At 38.1% G+C, this 18299-nt stretch overlaps 7 protein-coding genes across 9 annotated transcripts in view; all 7 read left to right on the top strand.

The window, feature by feature from the left end:
* The window catches only part of LOC108198657 (defensin-like protein 2), a 66131-nt gene extending 60372 nt beyond the window's left edge, over nt 1-5759 (top strand). The window contains exon 3 of the mRNA XM_064082564.1: nt 5750-5759. The gene's annotated coding sequence lies outside the window, so the exon portion shown is untranslated. The remainder of the gene's footprint in view (nt 1-5749) is intronic.
* Nucleotides 199-1993, top strand: LOC108198514 (cytochrome P450 76A2-like). Its single transcript, XM_017366268.2, has 2 exons — nt 199-1212; nt 1276-1993. The coding sequence occupies exons 1-2, from the start codon at nt 307-309 to the stop codon at nt 1888-1890; spliced, it is 1521 nt and encodes a 506-aa protein (XP_017221757.1). The 5' UTR covers nt 199-306; the 3' UTR covers nt 1891-1993.
* LOC108197375 (cytochrome P450 76A2) lies at nt 2388-4444 on the top strand. 3 transcript variants are annotated; one of them, XM_017364972.2, is made up of 3 exons: nt 2388-2531; nt 2638-3607; nt 3691-4444. In XM_017364972.2, exons 2-3 carry the CDS (start codon nt 2693-2695, stop codon nt 4303-4305), a joined length of 1530 nt encoding a protein of 509 aa, XP_017220461.1. In that variant the 5' UTR covers nt 2388-2531; nt 2638-2692; the 3' UTR covers nt 4306-4444. The 3 variants fall into 3 exon arrangements, with proteins under 3 accessions (XP_017220461.1, XP_017220462.1, XP_063939651.1); XM_017364973.2 differs by having other exon boundaries at nt 2389-2531; nt 2656-3607; XM_064083581.1 differs by lacking the exon at nt 2388-2531 and having other exon boundaries at nt 2585-3607.
* A 298-nt stretch (nt 5760-6057) lies between the features above and the next one.
* Nucleotides 6058-8139, top strand: LOC108197376 (cytochrome P450 76A2). Its single transcript, XM_017364974.2, has 3 exons — nt 6058-6197; nt 6323-7274; nt 7359-8139. The coding sequence occupies exons 2-3, from the start codon at nt 6360-6362 to the stop codon at nt 7962-7964; spliced, it is 1521 nt and encodes a 506-aa protein (XP_017220463.1). The 5' UTR covers nt 6058-6197; nt 6323-6359; the 3' UTR covers nt 7965-8139.
* A 959-nt stretch (nt 8140-9098) lies between these two features.
* On the top strand, nt 9099-11186 carry LOC108197373 (cytochrome P450 76A2). The gene is made up of 3 exons (XM_017364971.2): nt 9099-9226; nt 9351-10302; nt 10375-11186. The coding sequence occupies exons 2-3, from the start codon at nt 9388-9390 to the stop codon at nt 10987-10989; spliced, it is 1530 nt and encodes a 509-aa protein (XP_017220460.1). The 5' UTR covers nt 9099-9226; nt 9351-9387; the 3' UTR covers nt 10990-11186.
* An 811-nt stretch (nt 11187-11997) lies between these two features.
* LOC108197797 (cytochrome P450 76A2) lies at nt 11998-14173 on the top strand. Its single transcript, XM_017365503.2, has 2 exons — nt 11998-13148; nt 13231-14173. Exons 1-2 carry the CDS (start codon nt 12234-12236, stop codon nt 13843-13845), a joined length of 1530 nt encoding a protein of 509 aa, XP_017220992.1. The 5' UTR covers nt 11998-12233; the 3' UTR covers nt 13846-14173.
* Nucleotides 14174-14182: 9 nt separating this feature from the next.
* On the top strand, nt 14183-16353 carry LOC108198513 (cytochrome P450 704C1). Its single transcript, XM_017366267.2, has 5 exons — nt 14183-14833; nt 14978-15262; nt 15331-15669; nt 15759-15962; nt 16044-16353. The coding sequence occupies exons 1-5, from the start codon at nt 14312-14314 to the stop codon at nt 16227-16229; spliced, it is 1536 nt and encodes a 511-aa protein (XP_017221756.1). The 5' UTR covers nt 14183-14311; the 3' UTR covers nt 16230-16353.
* The last annotated feature ends 1946 nt before the right edge of the window (nt 16354-18299 follow it).

Here is an 18299-nt window from a genome sequence, read left to right as displayed (position 1 = left end):
ATGAAATTAGCAATTGACAATTTTCACATCCCTGTCAAGTTGGCTTCCTAATTGCAATTTTTTATTCTACTGACCCTGTCCTGATTGACAAAGAACTTAATATACACAACAGAAATAATTTTAAAAGCTGATGATACTAGTAATTAACAAATGTACCAGGACAATTTTTAAGTTGATCTTAAAATAATAGCTTATGATATGAAGTATGTTTCTAACCTTTCATTTGTCTAAAGACTTGTTCCTTTGTATATAGGGTCACTTGCTAGGCTCTCATTCGAAATCAAAGATCAAATCTAGAAGTTGCGCATGGAGTGGATGTGGAACTATGTTTTTGGGTCCATTTTGTTCAGTTTGATGCCACTTTTTTGGTACTTCAGGAGTTGCAGACGTTCCAAGCTACCTCCGGGGCCTAGAGGCTGGCCAGTTATTGGCAATATATTCGATCTTGGATCCTTACCGCATAGAAGCCTAGCAAGTATGAAACAAGAATATGGTCCTGTTGTGTGGTTGAGTCTTGGATCTGTCAAGACCATGGTGATTCTTTCCGCTGGTGCAGCAGAAGAACTGTTTAAGAACCATGATCTCTCCTTTGTTGACCGTTTTAGTAACGAAGCAATGAGGTCACATGACTTGTACAAATGCTCTATTGCTTTAGGCGCATACAGCCCCTACTGGCGCACCTTGAAGCGGATATGCACAGTGGAGCTCTTTAGTAATAAGAGAATTAACGAAGCAGTTCTGATTAGGCAAAAATGCGTAGATGAGATGCTGTCATGGATAGAAAAACATATAGAAAAAGGCCCAAGTGGAGAAATTGAAGTGATAGGCTTTGTGTTCCCAGCAATCTTTAACTTGATTGGAAATCTTACGCTGTCTCGTTCACTGATGCATCCATATTCAGTGACAGCTTCTGATTTTTACACAGCCTTTTCTGGATTCTCAGAGTGTCTAGGTCGTCCTAATATCTCTGACTTGTTTCCATGGCTTCAGTCTCTTGACCTGCAAGGATTAAGGAGAAGAACCGATCGTGATCTGGGAAAAGCTATAAACATTGTTTCAGGATATGTACATGAGCGTCTGAATCAGCGACAAGGCATGGAAGGCAAGTCAACAGATCAAAAGGACTTCCTGGACGTAGTGCTAGATTTTGAGGGCAGCGGAAAGGATGAACCAGCTAAACTATCACACCACCAAATAACTGTTTTTCTACTGGTAAGTGTACAGAGGAATTAGATATGGTTTTGATAAAATTCTGAATATATTAAATTGTTTCAGGAAATGTTTGTAACGGGCACTGAAACGATGAGCACTGCAACTGAGTGGGCAATGTGCGAGGTACTACAAAATCCTAACTCAATGCAGAAGATTAAAGAGGAGCTTGGCAGAGTGGTCGGAGTAAAGAAGAAACTGGAAGATAGTGACATTGATAATCTTCCTTACTTGAAAGCAACAATAGCAGAAGCACTGCGCTTACATGCTCCAGTCCCACTGACGCTTCCAAGGAAGGCTAACCAAGATACCACCTTCATGGGCTATAGCATTCCTAAAAACACACAAGTTTTTGTCAATGCTTGGGCAATTGGAAGAGACGAAGAAATTTGGGAGGATGCTCTGTCATTTAAGCCCGAAAGATTCTTGGAGTCCAGTATTGGGTACAAGGGTCAGAACTATGAGTTTATACCATTTGGGGCCGGTAGAAGGATTTGCCCAGGTCTTCCACTAGTTGATCGCGTTCTTCCCCTAATCCTTGGCTCATTGCTTCACCATTTTGACTGGAAGCTTGGTGAAAATAGCAGCGGTGAGATGAGAACTGACATGAGGGAAACAATGGGCACATCAGCAAGAAAACTAATACCCTTTAAGGCAGTTCCAAAACGAGCTGTGATATGATCATATATTAGTTTAGTAATGGAAAATTAGTATATATGCCTTGTGATCTCCTTGTTTAAAATATATGAACCACTTCTCTTGGATTCATAAGCTTCGTTTTCTTGTTACTTGACTTTGCAGACCGGCATCAGACTGTTGTGCAGCCTGCAACACAATCTGAGAATTGATTTCAGATTGTTTCTCCAATATTAAATGAAGAAAATTGAAACTCTACTAAGAACGAGGTTTTAGATGGACTTGTTCTTAACACGGTATCTCAGAAGTTTTGATTACGGCTTAAGAAGCCTAGTTTTGTAATAATTTTACCCATGATCAAGATGTACAAGTACAGAATTTAGCATGCTTTACATCAGTAAAGCAAGTATACAAGTCAACGTGCTCTTCATTACTAACATAAGTACGTGTTTAGAATTAATAAATCAAGTAACGTGGAGTAACATGAGTACTTTAATTAGGCGGAGCAGGTGAATATTAGTCTACAGTTCTGACTTTTTGGTTTTCCTTTGTATTATATTTTAAGGTTTCAGAATTTACAAATTCATATTGAATCTTATTATCTCAGCTGATCTTAATTATATCTTTGAACAAGCAGCAGTGCAGCACAATTTCAGCACTTCTCCAGACACTTGAAGATAGTAAAGGTACATTTTTTCATTTGTTATGAAATGTGATATGTGTCTGTTTGGAGCCTGTTTGGTGGGACTTGAAGTCCCGGGTTTTAAGCCATTTTTGACTTTCACGTAACAGGGCTTTCCTGGCATACAGGTCAACTCTCATTTAGTAGCAAATCTGTAATCTGAGCATGGAGTGGATGTGGAACTATGTTCTTTGGTCCATTTTGATCACTCTGATGCCGCTTGCTTGGCACTTGAGGAGAAAGAATAGTTACAGACGAGCCAAGCTTCCTCCGGGGCCTCAAGGCTGGCCAGTCATTGGCAATATATTCGATCTTGGAGCTTCACCACACAGAAGTCTAGCTGCACTGAAACAAAAATATGGTCCTGTTGTGTGGCTAAATCTTGGAGCTGTCAAGACCATGGTGATTCTTTCTGCTGGTGCAGCCGAAGAGTTGTTTAAGAACCATGATCTCTCCTTTATTGACCGGTTTAATAATGACGTGATGAGGGCAGATGACTACTACAAGAGCTCTATGGCGTTAGGTTTATATAGCCCCTACTGGCGCACCTTGAGGCGGATCTGTACAGTTGAGCTCTTCAGTAATAAGAGAATCAACGAAGCAGTTCTAGTCAGGCAAAGATGTGTCAATAAGATGTTGTCGTGGATAGAGAAGGAATTAGTAGAAAGTGCAACGGGTGAAATTGAAGTAAAAGATTTTCTGTTCCCTGCAATATTTAACATGATTGGAAATCTGACACTGTCTCAAGACTTGATGCATCCAAATTCTGAGATGGCCTCTGAATTTTACATGGCCTTGTCAGGATTCTCAGTATGTTTGACGAGTCCTAATATCTCAGATTTGTTTCCCTGGCTTAGATGGCTTGACCTTCAAGGGTTAAGGAGGAGAACAGATCGAGAGCTAAAAAAAGCAATGCAAATTATTTCAGGATTTGTGAGGGAGCGTGTCAAACAACGGCAACACAGGGAAGGAAGGGCAACAGAGCACAAGGACTTCTTGGACGTGGTGCTGGATTATGAGGGCAATGGAAAAGACGAACCAGTTAAACTATCAGACCACCAAATAACTATCTTTCTAATGGTAAGTCCAAGTAGAAATGTATACGGCCAGTTAAAGGGAAAATGAATTTGTGTCTTGAGTTTGAGATTGTGTTATTGTTTCAGGAAATGTTTATTGCAGGAACAGAAACAACAAGCGCCACAATTGAGTGGGCGTTGTGTGAGCTATTAAGGAATCCTGAATCAATGAAGAAGATCAAAGTGGAGCTTGGTAGAGTTGTGGGAGCAAACAAGGAACTGAAAGAGAGTGACATTAATAATCTGCCTTACTTGCAAGCAACTGTGGAAGAATCACTACGCTTACATGCTTCAGTTCCACTCATGCTACCAAGAAAGGCGGTCCATGATACGACCTTCATGGGCTATAACATTCCTAAAAATACCCAAGTTTTTGTCAATGCTTGGGCGATTGGGAGAGACGAAGAGAGTTGGGAGGATGCTTTGTCTTTCAAACCTGAAAGATTCTTGGAGTCGAGTATCGGGTACAAGGGCCAGAGTTTTGAGTTTATACCATTTGGTGCTGGGAGAAGAATTTGCCCTGGTCTTCCTTTGGCTCATCGTGTTCTTCCTCTCATTTTAGGCTCATTGCTTCATTATTTCGACTGGAAGCTTTGTGAAAGTGTCAGTGGTAGGATTAATATGGACATGAGGGAAACAACGGGGGTATCAGCAAGAAAACTAGTGCCCTTAAGAGCAGTTCCAAAACGAATGGCTGCATGATCATCATAATAATATTTCAGTGAAGGAAACTCAGTATGCTTTCTTATCAAGATACACTTTCCCCTGATGAATATTGTATTCCAAATTGTCATTTTTCCCTAAATAATGAATTTGGATCTGTCGATGGTCCAAATTAGAATTCTTGAATATCGTTTGCACTTTAGTTCCATAACATATATAGCAAGCAGAAGATACTTAATGCTATGATGCCATTCATGTATGTAGGAATCGCGAGAGTTGTACTATAATTTCTGTTGGAAAAGAACAGAAATGCCAGTAGGTTAAAAAATGTTAACGTCCTTATCTATTACAAGCTATGCATTATGTATAAAGATGATAGAAATGGCTACATTAAAGAAATGTTATGTCCTAATCTTGACAATGCAAACCTGCATATATATAATGGAACTGACAGCATTTGGCTGATAAATCAACCATTTTTGCCAGACCTTCAAGGATGGACTTCATTTACACTATCATTAACTTCGTAATAATTGTAGTACTAGTTCTTGTTGTAATATTCTTATCTCTAATGCTAAAACTCTATGCTGGAAAAGACATCAGAAATCCTAAAAACACTCATGTTTTTGTCAATGCTTGGGCAATTGGAAGAGACGAAGAAATTTGGGAGGATGCTCTGTCATTTAAGCCCGAAAGATTCTTGGAGTCCAGTATTGGGTACAAGGGTCAGGATTATGAGTTCATACCATTTGGTGTGGGTAGAAGGTTTTGCCCAGGTCTTCCACTAGCTGATCGCGTTCTTCCCCTAAACCTTGGCTCATTGCTTCACTATTTTGACTGGAAGCCTGGTGAAAATAGCAGCGGTGAGATGACAATTTGACATGAGGGAAACAATGGGCACATCAGCAAGAAAACTGATACCCTTTAAGGCAGTTCCAAAATGAAATGTGGTATGATCATAAAATTAGTTGGTAATGGAAAATTAGTATATATGCCTTGTCATCTCCTTGTTTAAAATATACGAACCACTTCCCCTGGATTCATAAGCTTCGTATTCTTGTTACTTGACTTTGCAGATGGGCATATAGTAAGGATTTTGTTTGCAGGAAATTCAGGTCACAAACTCATAGCATTACAACTGCAGAATACAGATTTGTCCAAAATGAGAATTAGCTTAAGCTTTTCGCCCCAACACAGGAATGAAGTTCATATAAAATGTATTATTATTTTGGAAGCTGCGACAAAATTTCCTACACAACTTGATTTAATAATTTGATATTGTAATTTCAGAAGAGTTCTTGAATTACAACGAGATACAAATTCCATTTGTTGAAATATAACGTAATATATATTCAGGACCTTCCTCTAACACTTCAAGGTTTTAGATAAACATGACATCAGAGTCAAGTGTCTCAAGTTTTGATTAAGATTTTAGATGGACAGGTTCTCAACATGGTATCAGAGCCAAACTCAACATGATATCAGAGCCAGGTTTGGCAGAGATCTCAAGTTTTGATTAAGATTTTAAAAGGACTAGTTCTCAACATGGTATCAGAGCCAGATTTGACGGAGGTCTCCAAATTTTGATTATAGTGTAGAACGCTCAGCCTCCAATTTATACATTAATAATCAAAAGTTACGTGATAAAAAAAACCCTAGTTTTGAAAAAAATTTACCCATGATTAAGATGTACAAGAATTTAGCATGCTTTACATCAGTAAAGCAAGTATACAAGTTAACATGCTTTTCATTTTTAAAATAAGTGGTGTGCTTAGAATTACTCTCAAGTTTTGACTCTTTGGTTATATTTGTCTTATATGCTATTGTTTCAGAATTTTCAAATATAAATTAAATCTTATCTGAGCTGATTTAATTATATCTTTGAACAAACAGCAGTGCAGCACTAGCAGTTCTCCAGACACTTGAAGAAGGTACATTTTTTCATTTGTTATGAAATGTGATATGTGTATGTTTAGAGCCGGTTTGGCAGGACTTAAAGTCCCGGGCTTTAAGTCATTTTTTGACTTTGACGTAACATGGCTTTCCTGGCATACAGGACAACTCTCATTTGGTAGCAAATCTGTAATCTGAGCATGGAGTGGATGTGGAACTATGTTCTTTGGTCCATTTTGATCACTCTGATGCCGCTTTCTTGGCACTTGTGGAGAAAGAATAGTTACAGACGCTCCAAGCTTCCTCCGGGACCTCGAGGCTGGCCAGTCATTGGCAATATATTTGATCTTGGAGCTTCACCACACAGAAGTCTAGCTGCACTGAAACAAAAATACGGTCCTGTTGTGTGGCTAAATTTAGGACCTGTCAAGACCATGGTGATTCTTTCTGCTGGTGCAGCTGAAGAGTTGTTCAAGAACCATGATCTCTCCTTTATTGACCGGTTTAATAATGATGTGATGAGGGCAAATGACTACTACAAGAGCTCTATGGTATTAGGCAAATGTAGCCCCTACTGGCGCACCTTGAGGCGGATCTGTACAGTTGAGCTCTTCAGTAATAAGAAAATTAATGAAACAGTTTTAGTCAGGCAAAGATGTGTCAATAAGATGTTGTCGTGGATAGAAAAGGAATTAGTAGAAAGTGCAACTGGTGAAATTGAAGTAAAAAGTTTTCTGTTCCCAGCAATATTTAACATGATTGGAAATCTGACACTGTCTCAAGACTTGATGCACCCGAATTCTGAGATGGCCTCTGAATTTTACTCGGCTTTGTCAGGATTCTCAGAATGTTTGTCAAGTCCTAATATCTCCGATCTGTTTCCCTGGCTTAGATGGCTTGACCTTCAAGGATTAAGGAGGAGGACAGATCGAGATCTGAAAAAAGCAATGCAAATTATTTCAGGATTTGTGAGGGAGCGTGTGAAACAACGGCAACATGGGGAAGGAAGGGCAACAGAGCACAAGGACTTCATGGACGTGGTGCTGGATTACGAGGGTAATGGAAAAGATGAACCAGCTAAACTATCAGACCACCAAATAACTATCTTTCTAATGGTAAGTCCAATTAGAAATGTATATGGCAAGTTAAAGAGAGAATGAATGTGTGTGTGTGAGTTTGAGATTATGTTATTGTTTCAGGAAATGTTTATTGCGGGAACAGAAACAACAAGCTCCACAATTGAGTGGGCGATGTGTGAGCTCTTAACAAATCCTGAATCAATGAAGAAGATCAAAGCCGAGCTTGGTAGAGTTGTGGGAGCAAACAAGGAACTGGAAGAGAGTGACATTAATAATCTACCTTACTTGCAAGCAACTGTGGAAGAATCACTACGCTTACATGCTTCAGTTCCACTCATGCTACCAAGAAAGGCGGTCCAAGATACAACCTTCATGGGCTATAACATTCCTAAAAATACACAAGTTTTTGTCAATGCTTGGGGTATTGAGAGAGACGAAGAGAATTGGGAGGATGCTTTGTCTTTCAAACGTGAAAGATTCTTGGAGTCGAGTATCGGCCAGAGTTTCAAGTTTATACCATTTGGTGCTGGGAGAAGAATTTGCCCTGGTCTTCCTTTGGCTCATCGTGTTCTTCCTCTCATTTTAGGCTCATTGCTTCATCATTTCGACTGGAAGCTTTGTGAAAGTGTTGGTGGTGAGATTAGAATGGACATGAGAGAAGCAATGGGGGTATCAGCAAGAAAACTAGTGCCATTAAGAGCAGTTGCGAAACAAATGACTGCATGATCATCTGTACAATCAATTGGTGAAGAAAATTTAGTACCTCTCTGATGGGGTACTTGTTTGACAATAAAATCACCCTTGTCTTAATAAATTTTGTATTATAATATTGTTTAATATTTTCCAGGGATGATGATCCATCCATATTATATAATCAAATTTCAATACCGTTATGTTATTACTAACTTTAATAATTACTAACCAATTTTATTACCAACCAAATTTTAATATTTGAGTTTAATACAATATGATAAGTAGATAGATTTGTATATAAATGTGTGCTAGACAAGAATTATAATAAATTATTTGATTAAAAATATTTAATTATATATATTTTTTTCATTTGTAAACTCATAATCGTATTTCAAAATTATAAATACATTTAATTATAATATTAATATCCATTTATTATAATTCAATATTTATAAGTTTTTACTATATAAATGGGATACAAACCTAGCAAATATTATAGTATGGTAATAAAAGAAAGAAATCCAATGACATAAAAAAAATTTGTTAACCTCCCATAGTATGGTAATACACACATTCACTCATCTTCATTTAATTCTTTCTCATTTTAATTCTCATGTCCACTAACCCTCTCTCCAACTTATTTCTCATTTTCTTATTGTTTCTCACTATTATTTACCTAAATTAATAATATTATATTATTTCTTAAGTTATAATTGTGATATTTATATAATATTTCTTATTTTTACATCAATTTATTTTCAATCATTTACTTACGAAAAATGTTAGGTATCCTGAAAATGAGGATGCAGAAAATTTTAAAAATGTCCTTGATCTTGCATCTTTTATTAGAAAAAGTGAAGAAAGTAGATGATATTAAAATTGTGATTTGTAAAGTGTGAAATGCAACAATAATAAAGAATTTTTTCTTAAATTATTTTTTTACTATTAAGATTGCAAAATAAATGTTTAGCAGAAAATATTATAAGATACTAAGATATATAAAAATTGGGCCTCTTTAAGTTTTGGGCCTTGACTACTGTCCATTTAAATTGCCCTGGCCTGGCCTTCCATTTCTAAAATAAGTGGTGTGCTTAGAATTAATAAATCAAGTAGTGTGTGCTTAATTATGTGGAGCAGGTGAACATTAGTCTAAAGTTTTGACTCTTTGGTTATATTTGTCTTATTGTATGATATTGTTTGAGAATTTTCAAATATAAATTAATTCTCATCTGTGCTGATCTTAATTATATCTGTGAACAAACAGCAGTGCAGCACTCTCCAGACACTTAAAGAAGGTACATTTTTTCATTTGTTATGAAATGTGATATGTGTATGTTTAGAGCCTGTTTGGCAGGACTTAAAGTCCCGGACTTTAAGCCATTTTTGACTTTGACGTAATATGGCTTTCCTGGCATACAGGTCAACTCTCATTTGGTAGCAAATCTGTAATCTGAGCATGGAGTGGATGTGGAACTATGTTCTTTGGTCCATTTTGATCACTCTGATGCCGCTTGCTTGGCATTTGAGGAGGAAGAATAGTTACAGACGATCCAAGCTTCCTCCGGGGCCTCGAGGCTGGCCAGTCATTGGCAATATATTTGATCTTGGAGCTTCACCACACAGAAGTCTAGCTGCGCTGAAACAAAAATATGGTCCTGTTGTGTGGCTAAATCTTGGACCTGTCAAGACCATGGTGATTCTTTCTGCCAGTGCAGCTGAAGAGTTTTTCAAGAACCATGATCTCTCCTTCGTTGACAGGTTCAATAATGATATAACCAGGTCACACGACTACTACAAGAGCTCCATAGCTTTGGGCGCATATAGCCCCTACTGGCGCACCATGAGGCGGATATGTAATAAGGAGGTCTTTAGCAATAAGAGAAGCAACGAAACAGTTTTGGTCAAGAAAAAATGTGTGGATGAGATGTTGAAGTGGATAGAAAAGGAAGTAGAAGAAAGTGCAAGTGGTGAAATTGAAGTGATAGAGTTTGTGTTCCCAGCAATATTTAACATGATTGGAAATCTGACACTATCTCGTGACTTGATGAGTCCGAAATCTGAGATGGCATCTGAATTCTACACCGCCTTGTCAGGATTCTCAGAGTGTGTCACCAGTCCTAATATCTCTGATTTGTTTCCTTGGCTTGGATGGCTTGACCTGCAAGGATTGAGGGCGAGAACCGACAGGGATCTAGGCAAAGCAATTAAAATTATTTCAGGATTCGTGGATGATCGGGTTAAACAGAGGCAACACAGGGAAGGAAAGGCCACAGATCACAAGGACTTCTTGGACGTGGTGCTAGATTTTGAGGGTACCGCGAAGGATGAACCAGAAATACTATCACACCACCAAATCACTATCTTTTTATTGGTAAGTTATAAGGAGAAATGTAGAATAATAATAAATTTTTGATGGTATTGTATTTACACATAATTGTTTCAGGATATATTTGTTGCGGCAACAGACACAATAAGCGCCACAATTGAGTGGGCGATGTGCGAGCTCTTAAGGAATCCTGAATCACTGAAGAAGATCAAAGCGGAGCTTGGTAGAGTTGTGGGAGCAAACAAGGAACTGGAAGAGAGTGACATTAATAATCTGCCTTACTTGCAAGCAAGCGTGGAAGAATCACTACGCTTACATGCTTCAATTCCACTTCTGCTACCAAGAAAGGCGGTCCAAGATACGACCTTCATGGGCTATAACATTCCAAAAAATACACAAGTTTTTGTCAATGCTTGGGCGATTGGGAGAGACGAAGAGAGTTGGGAGGATGCTTTGTCTTTTAAACCTGAAAGATTCTTGGAATCGAGTATTGGGTACAAGGGACAGAGTTTTAAGTTTATACCATTTGGTGCTGGGAGAAGAATTTGCCCTGGTCTTCCTTTGGCTCATCGTGTTCTTCCTCTCATTTTAGGCTCGTTGCTTCATCATTTCGACTGGAAGCTTTGTGATAGTGTCAGTGGTGGGATTAAAATGGACATGAGAGAAGCAATGGGGGTCTCAGCAAGAAAACTAGTGCCCTTAAGAGGAGTTCCCAAACGAATGGATGCATGATCATCATCACAATTAATGGTGGTAATCAGAGATGATGCCAGTGATTGAAGAAAGACTCTGAATAATCACTAGATGTAAGTGATCCGATCACTGGTTTCTGGTTTAACTGAGTTGTTATATATTACTGTATGTTACGGTTTGAACCACGTGTATAATGTTAAACTGCAACTCGCAACGCAAGGTGTAATTTTTCAAAATTTCACCCCACAGTCACAAAAGCTAAAAACCACTTTTGGAGTGTGCTCCGTAGGGCTTCACGAACAGAGCCGAACCGAGCTTTAATTTTTTTTTTCTAACGAGTCGAGCCGTGCCGAGCCGAGTTTTTTATCGAACAAAAATTATGTTCGAGCTCGAGCTCGTTGACTAACGAGTCGAACAGGAGCTTGTTCACGAGCCGAGCCAAACGAGGTCGGATCAATGAAAAATATTTTTAAAAAAATCAAAACATCAATTCAAGACTACACTAGTTAGTGTACATGTCAAACTGATGCTTAACTGATAAAATAGTAAACCAAATAAAAAAAAATTCCGAAACTTTTGTTACATCACTAAAATCTATAAATGTATTATATGTTGAATTATGAGTTCAATAACATGTATATCTTATAAATATATCCCGAAAATATTGCATTTTTTCGAGTTTTAACGAGCCGAACGAGTTCGAGCCGAGCTCGAGCTGAACATACTAAAAGCTCGGCTCGAGCTCGTTTTCTTAACGAACACATTGTGTTCGAGCTCGAGTTCAAATTCTTAACAAAACGAGCCGAACCGAGCTTTTATCGAACCGAGCTCGAGCTTGTTCGCTAACAGCCCGCGGAGCGATTATACGATTTGTGCGGTTTGATGAACACTGTGCCCATACAGTACCGTGTGCATGCTGCCAAAGGCCCAAAGACTTATTCCAGATCCGTGATCTTACTTCTTTGACATGCTGTGCCTTTGTTATAAAGATGATTTCGACATTCACGTTTAATGCAGATGTATTATTGAGGTCTTCAATGTAAAAAATAAATATCAGCTGGATGATATATTGATATGCCAAAAATGTGTGGATGATATCTTTGTATGGACTGAAAACAAGGTTCAATAATACTGGGAGTACTAGTTTGAGCACCCCTCTATTAATATGTTTGAATTTTAGTGACTTGGTGGATCCGCAAACTGAGATCGCCGCAGAATTTTTTTTATAAGATTAAGTATAAGTCGAAACTCAAGTCTCAGTACAGAGTCTGTAGTCTCTGGACATGGAGTTGAAGTGGAACTATGTTATTTGGTCCATTTTGTTCACTTTGATGCCACTGATATGGCACTTGAGACGAAAGAATAGTTACAGACGTTCCAAGCTTCCTCCAGGGCCTCGAGGCTGGCCAGTCATTGGAAATATATTTGATCTTGGAGCTTTACCACACAGAAGTCTAGCTGCACTGAAAGAAAAGTATGGTCCTGTTGTGTGGTTAGATCTTGGAGCTGTCAAGACCATGGTGATTCTTTCTGCTGGTGCAGCCGAAGAGTTGTTCAAGAACCATGATCTCTCCTTTATTGACCGGTTTAATAATGATGTCATGAGGGCAAATGACTACTACAAGAGCTCTATGGTATTAGGCAAATGTAGCCCCTACTGGCGCACCTTGAGGCGGATCTGCACAGTTGAGCTCTTCAGTAATAAGAGAATCAATGAAACAGTTTTAGTCAGGCAAAGATGTGTCAATAAGATGTTGTCGTGGATAGAAAAGGAATTAGTAGAAAGTGCAACTGGTGAAATTGAAGTAAAAAGTTTTCTATTCCCGGCAATATTTAACATGATTGGAAATCTGACACTGTCTAAAGACTTGATGCATCCGAATTCTGAGATGGCCTCTGAATTTTACTCGGCCTTGTCAGGATTCTCAGTATGTTTGACAAGTCCTAATATCTCCGATTTGTTTCCCTGGCTTAGATGGCTTGACCTTCAAGGATTAAGGAGGAGAACAGATCGAGAGCTAAAAAAAGCAATGAAAATTATTTCAGGGTTTATGAGGGAGCGTGTGAAACAACAGCAACACAGGGAAGGAAGGGCAACAGAGCACAAGGACTTCTTGGACGTGGTGCTGGATTATGAGGGTAATGGAAAGGATGAACCAGCTAAACTATCAGACCACCAAATAACGATCTTTCTAATGGTAAGTCCGAGTAGAAATGTGTATGGCAAGTTAAAGGGAAAATGAATTTGTGTCTTGAGTTGAGATTATGTTATTGTTTCAGGAAATGTTTATGGCAGGAACAGAAACAACAAGCGCCACAATTGAGTGGGCGATGTGTGAGCTCTTAAGGAATCCTGAATCAATGAAGAAGATCAAAGCGGAGCTTGGCAGAGTTGTGGGAGCAAACAAGGAACTGGAAGAGAGTGACATTACTAATCTACCTTACTTGCAAGCAACCGTGGAAGAATCACTACGCTTACATGCTTCAGTTCCACTCATGGTACCAAGAAAAGCGGTCCAAGATACGACCTTCATGGGTTATGACATTCCAAAAGATACACAAGTTTTAGTCAATGCTTGGGCGATTGGGAGAGACGAAGAGAGTTGGGAGGATGCTTTGTCTTTCAAACCTGAAAGATTCTTGGAGTCGAGTATTGGGTACAAGGGCCAGAGTTTTGAGTTTGTACCATTTGGTGCTGGGAGAAGAATTTGCCCCGGTCTTCCTTTGGCTCATCGTGTTCTTCCTCTCATTTTAGGCTCATTGCTTCATCATTTCGACTGGAAGCTTTGTGAAAGTGTGAGTGGTAGGATAAAAATGGACATGAGAGAAACAATGGGGATATCAGCAAGAAAACTAGTGCCCTTAAGAGCAGTTCTAAAACGAATGGCTACATGATCATCATAATAATATTTCAGTGAAGAAAACTCAGTATGCTTTTTTATCTGGATACACTTTCCCTTGATAAATATTGTATTCCAAATTGTCATTTTCCCCTAAATAATGAATTTGGTATTTGGATCTGTCGATGATCCAAATTTGAATTCTTGAATATCGTTTGCACTTTAGTTCCATAACATATATGGCAAGCAGAAGATACTCAGTGCTATGATGCCATTCATGTACAGAGGAATCGCGAGAGTTGTACTATAATTTCTGTTGGAAAAGAACAGAAATGCCAGTAGGTTAAAAATTGTTAACGTCCTTATCTATGACATGCTATGCATTATGAATAAAGATGATAGAAATGGCTACAATAAAGAAATGTTAATGTCCTAATCTTGACAATGCAAACCTGCATATATATAATGGAAATGACAACATTTGGCTGACAAAATCAACCATTTTCTCCAGACCTTCAAAGATGGACTTCATTTACACTATCATTACCTTTGTAATAATTCTAGTACTACTTCTTGTTGTAATCTTCTTAGCTCTGATGCTAAAACTCTACGCGGGAAAAGACATCAGAAATCCACAATACTCTCCGGTGGCTGGGACTGTTTTTCATCAGCTGTTTTATTACAACAGGCTCCATGACTATATGACGGATCTTGGGAGAAGACATCGTACGTTTAGGCTCCTTGCTCCAGATCAAAGTGAACTATATACAACTGATGTGCAAAATATTGAACATGTACTTAAAACCAGTTTTAGTAAGTACTCCAAAGGTGAAACGAATGTCAACATAATAACTGACCTGTTTGGGCAAGGTATCTTTGCTGCTGATGGTGTTAAGTGGCGCAAGCAGAGAAAGTTTGCAAGTCATGAGTTCTCAACAGGGGTTCTTCGGGACTTCAGCTGTGCAATTTTCAGAAAGAATGCAGCAAAACTAGTTAAAACTGTGTCTGAATTTTCCTTGGCTGGCATGGCTTTTGATATACAGGTAAGTACTCCCTCATGTAATTTTTCGATGAAAAACTAATCCATATTAATCATCCAAAAATTAAAAAGTTAATCCATACAGCTTCTCGAGAAGAAATTTTAGCCATCTGGCTCTGTAGAATATATCTGACAAAATTTTTTGCAGGACCTGCTAATGAGATGTGCCTTACAATCTATATTTAAAGTTGGATTCGGAGTTGACTTAAATTGCCTGGAAGGATCAGGTGAAAAAGAAAAAACATTCATCAAGGCTTTTGATGATTCAAATGCATTAACATATTGGCGATATGTGGATCCAACTTGGCAGCTGAAGCGGTTTTTTAATGTTGGATCAGAAGCTTCTCTTAAAAAGAACATAAAAATTATGCAAGATTATGTCCAGAATTTGATAAGTGAAAAAAGAGAACAGTCAGAATTGCAACATAATGCAGTAAGTACAATTTCCCTTTGAATTTGATGTGTGAATATGAACTGCATCTTAACCTTAATGAATTTCAGAATGAAAAGGAGGATATGCTGTCAAGATTTCTGTTGGAGAGCAAGAAGGATCCAGAAAATATGAATGATCAATACCTCATGGACTTAATTTTGAATTTCATAATTGCTGGTAAAGATTCAACTGCAAATACACTCTCATGGTTTTTCTATGAGGTTTGCAAGAATCCGATTGTACAGGAGAGAATATTACAGGAGATCAGAGAAGTGCTTGGCAGCAAGTATGATGAAAGTAGCATTGAAGATTTCGTAGAAACTATAAGTGATGAAATACTTGAAAAAATGCACTACCTTCATGCAGCTTTGTCTGAGACCTTGAGGCTATACCCTGCAGTCCCTCTTGTAAGTACCCAAGTCACTGAGAAATAATTATTTTAATATTAAAAAGCCTTCACCTTGTTTAATATTTATGCATATGTTTATTTTTAAAGAATGGAAGGTGTGCTGAAGAAGATGACATTCTTCCTGATGGTTATAAATTGAAAAAAGGAGATGGTGTATATTACTTAGCATATGCAATGGGAAGGATGCCTTATATATGGGGAGATGGTGCAGAGGTTTTCAGACCAGAGAGATGGTTAAACAGTGATGGAATTTTCATGCCTGAATCACCCTTCAAGTTCATCGCGTTTCATGTATGTCATGTGTACCAACTAAAGCAGAACCATTGGCTAAAAAGAGAAAAAAAAATAACTTTTTACCTTGACTTGTTACAGGCTGGACCGCGAATCTGTCTTGGCAAAGATTTTGCTTACCGTCAGATGAAGATATTAACAATTGCTCTTCTACGGTTTCTTCAATTTAAACTAGCTGATGAGAAGGAAAATGTGACTTATAGGACTATGTTTACGCTTCATATAAATGGAGGGCTTCATCTTCGTGCAGTTCAGAGGCCAGCCTAATTTTGTTTCTCACATCATGTATAAGATTGAAATGTTGACACTTCCCTTGTGTTTTTGAAAAAGGTTAAAATTCAAGTAAGAATCTGCAGGATCCTTTCTATTTTGTTTTGTAAGAGAAGCTTATAATGGTAATTGTTGAAAAAATCTGTTTTAATTTTAGTTTTGATTATAAGCTTTTGGTTCAGCAAATAGTTTACACTTATATCTCAAAATTTTACCAGTGCAATTTGATCCTCAGATAAGTACTGTTGGTTTTAAGTTTGTAAAACACTGCTATACTTGAAACATATAGAAGCACAGAAGATAGGCTAAAGATTGATGTATCTTATTGCTCCAGACTTAGGCATTTTAAATAGGCTACAAATCAAAAACTGAAATACAAACTTAAATAAAATAGATAATGCTCAGCATGAAATCAGTGCTGAATTTATTCCTAGAATGATTTATGCCAGAAGATCAGCCTTTGCAATTACTGAGGCAATATTCAAACACTCCTCCTTGCTTCAGTAGGTGCAAATACCAATTCTTTCTCTTAATTCTTCAAATCTACCCTTAGCAAGGGGTTTTGTAAATATGTCTGCCAGCTGATCTTCAGTCCTACAATACTTCAAACGTACTGCACCATCCTTCTGAACATCTCTTACAAAGAACAATTTAATGCTGAAATGCTTGGTTTTTCCATGAAAAACTGGATTGTTTGAGATGGATATTGCAGCCTGATTATCAACCTTAACTTCAGTACTTAGCTTCTGCTCCAGATTTAGATCAAATAAAATTTTTCTGAGCCACAAAGCATGATTAACAGCTGCTGTTGCTGCTATCAATTCTGCTTCAGCTGTTGATTGTGCAACTATCTCTTGTTTCTTAGAACTCCAAGTAAAAATTCCTGATCCAAAGCAGAAACAGAATCCAGAGGTGCTCTTCATGTCATCCAGAGATCCTCCCCAATCACTATCAGCGTAACCTTGTAACTCAAAGTTCTGCGAAGAACAAAATTTGATCCCAAAGCTTAAGGTCCCTTTGATATATCGGAGAACTCGTTTAGCAGCCTTAAAATGAGTCTCGGTAGCACAATTCATGAATCTGGACAGAACATTAACAGCATATAGAACATCTGGCCTTGTTGCCGTAAGATACATTAGACACCCAATCAGGCTCCTGTAATGTGATTCATGTACCTTTTCTCCATCATCTTTAAAGAGCTTCACCTTGGGACACATAGGAGTGCTCACACTTTTACAACCATCCATTTTAAATTTTTTCAAGATCTCCTTGGCATACTTCTGTTGACACATAAAAATTTCACCTTCCTTTTGCTTGATTTCAATTCCAAGAAAATAAGACATCTCTCCAAGGTCCGCCATTTCAAATTCGTGCTCCATGTTTTCCTTGAACTTCTGAACAAGTTCATTGCTGCTGCCAGTTACTAAAAGATCATCAACATACAATGATACAACAATAAGATCATTTTGCTCAACTTTAACATATAACGTGGACTCACTAAGGCTTTTAACAAAGCCTAAACTCAGCAAATATTCATCAATTCTTTTGTACCAGGCCCTTGGCGCCTGTTTTAAACCGTACAACGCCTTCTTCAATCGATACACTTTGTGCTCCTGCCCTTTTACAACGAAGCCTTCAGGCTGATCAACATATATTTCTTCTTCCAGAAAGCCATTTAAGAAGGCTGATTTGACATCAAGTTGATGAATTTTCCACTTATTTTGTGCTGCGATAGCTAGTAACATTCGGGTGGTGTCTTGCCTTGCAACAGGAGCAAACGTATCAAAATAGTCTACTCCAAAAATTTGAGCATACCCTTTAGCTACTAACCTCGCTTTATACTTGTTGATTGTTCCATCTGCATTCTCCTTTTTTCTGAACACCCATTTCACTCCAATCACCTTCCGATTCTTGGGTCTTTCAACTAATTCCCAGGTCTGATTTTTCTCGATCATAGAGAGCTCCTCCTGCATTGCAGCCATCCAATGAGGATCCTTTTCAGCCTGTAGATACCCATCAGGTTCAAGAATAGCAACATTGCATCTTTGATAAATATCAGCAAGTGAC

The sequence above is a fragment of the Daucus carota genome, chromosome 8 (assembly GCF_001625215.2).
Source record: "Daucus carota subsp. sativus chromosome 8, DH1 v3.0, whole genome shotgun sequence".
Classification (NCBI taxonomy): Eukaryota; Viridiplantae; Streptophyta; class Magnoliopsida; order Apiales; family Apiaceae; genus Daucus; species Daucus carota.
The sequence above is the reverse complement of the archived record's forward strand: the minus strand, read 5'-3'. Positions and strand labels throughout refer to the sequence as shown.